This window comes from Seriola lalandi, unplaced genomic scaffold (genome assembly GCF_002814215.2).
Source record: "Seriola lalandi dorsalis isolate HSWRI2012SDOR001 ecotype SW California unplaced genomic scaffold, Sedor1 jcf7180002001096, whole genome shotgun sequence".
Lineage (NCBI taxonomy): Eukaryota > Metazoa > Chordata > Actinopteri > Carangiformes > Carangidae > Seriola > Seriola lalandi.
The window spans coordinates 1-1831 of NW_019471755.1; the positions used below are offsets into that span (position 1 = coordinate 1).

General features: G+C 41.5%; 1 protein-coding gene across 1 annotated transcript; it reads right to left on the reverse strand.

Moving 5' to 3' along the window:
• Positions 1–264: 264 nt before the first annotated feature.
• LOC111663621 (oxysterol-binding protein-related protein 3-like) lies at positions 265–1045 on the reverse strand (the record flags this gene model as incomplete). The annotated part of the gene is made up of 3 exons (XM_023417887.2): positions 940–1045; positions 508–600; positions 265–424 (listed from the first exon to the last, which is right to left on the reverse strand). Coding segments are annotated over exons 1-3 (304 nt in total), but the record flags the coding sequence as incomplete, so codon positions are not given.
• Between the last annotated feature and the right edge of the window lie 786 nt (positions 1046–1831).

Consider the following 1831-nt stretch of genomic DNA (forward strand, 5'->3'; position numbering starts at 1 on the left):
TCAAAATCCTAATGAATGAAAACTGAGACAGTTTATCAGTAATTAACAGCTGCCATGGCTGCACCATTGTCACTTCTATCTATTCTAAACAACAACACCATGCCAGGCTATCTTACCTGCAAATAAAACAGCAGGCAAACAGATTTATGGATCTTAACCGAGGCATCTGAAAAATTTTGCACTTGAAGAGTTTCTCTGTTTGTAAAAATATCTTTAAAATCCTGAATTTGAAAATCAAACTGTTAATTCAAATAATTTACTCACAGTTGGTGGCAGTACGGCAGAATTCCTCCTGCAGCTTGGCCACATCAAAAGGAGAATCCAGTGATTCAGGGTCGGCCTTGTCGTTGCCGAGTGCAGCGGTGGAGAGGTTGGGGTTAGAGGCATGGAGGCGGACAGCGCCAGAGGAGATGCAGCTGGGTACCTACGGTAACGCAGGAGGAATAGAACTTCGAGGGACTGGCACTAAAAAAAGATTAAACGTGATCACACTTCAACGTTGTTTACCTGCAGAGTTGTTTTGACATCTTTGTTGTAGTTTTTAGTTCGCCATTTCCTTGGAAGTCTCTTGTCCTTCTTGGGGCTGTCAAATGTAGACGCCTAGTGAACAATAAAGAAGATATTCATGTTTGAGACAGAGCATCTTCATAGAAAGCGTTTCGTAGGAAATTATTCCACAAATAGCTGTGCAAGATGTTGTTTTTGATGAAGCTCTAATTTATATTCAGTAGCAATTGACTTAAGGGCAACAAAAATTATTGGTGGAGAGAAATGCTAAGAAAAGAGACATATTGCTATGCTTAAAATTCACAGTCAACTGGTATTTTAGGTGTGATTCATTTACAGCGCATTTCCACAGACTTGATCTCGAATTGCAATAATGAAGACCAAACATGCTCTGCATGTGAAGGTGAAAGGAATCAGAAACAGAGCGCTGACCTGCAGGGCTTGGATAGATGGAGCTGAATAGGTACGATGGAGGACTTCCATACTCTGAAGCAGGTGGTTGAGCTCCAGCAGGTAAGCTTCACAGACCAACAAGTCTGTTGAGAGTAGGAAAAATATCCACGTGGAGAAAAGATGGTTAAGAAGTGGAAGGAGGGAAAAAGAAAGCGAAGCGGCATCGAACAATTACAGAGACACACCCACCAACCCTTCCCAGTACAGGCTGTAAAAATGGCCCACAACATTGAATTCAGTGACTCTAGAAGATAGAAGTGGGTTTACAATGAGCATCCATAGGTTTGAGATGACAATCCTTAAAAGTTCACATCTTCTGCCAAGACATTGGTCATTGCTTCAGCACCCTTATGCAATAGGGGCAAGAGAGCGAAGCTACACTAACTAACCACGGACGACACGAAATCTGCCTAGGTCAGAAAGATGAGAAGGTGAGTCAGTGAGAATGAGGTATCAAGTTGTATCACCCTAGACTTGAAGAAACGTTTGATGATCGTAGAGACCCAGGACAGTTGTATCATGGTGTCTGTTTGTCTCATGGACGCGACGATCGATTGACTGTGTACAAATGTGTGACTATAAGCTATTGTGTAAATTTTCCTTACTTTCTGGTTTACAAAATCAAAACTTTTCGTTTGACAGCTAGGGGAAAGTGTTGTCAGTCCATCATCAGGATACTAATGAGTGAAAACTGAGACAGTGTATCAGTAAGCAACAGCTTCCTTCTTTACAAACAACACCATGCCAATCTTGTCTAACCTTTAGTAGTTTGGCACGACAGCAAACAGAGAGATTTATTGGAAGTAACAGCATCTGACAAATGTATAAAATGAATTAAGGTAGACTCAAAGGTTAGATCTGTCACTGGCTC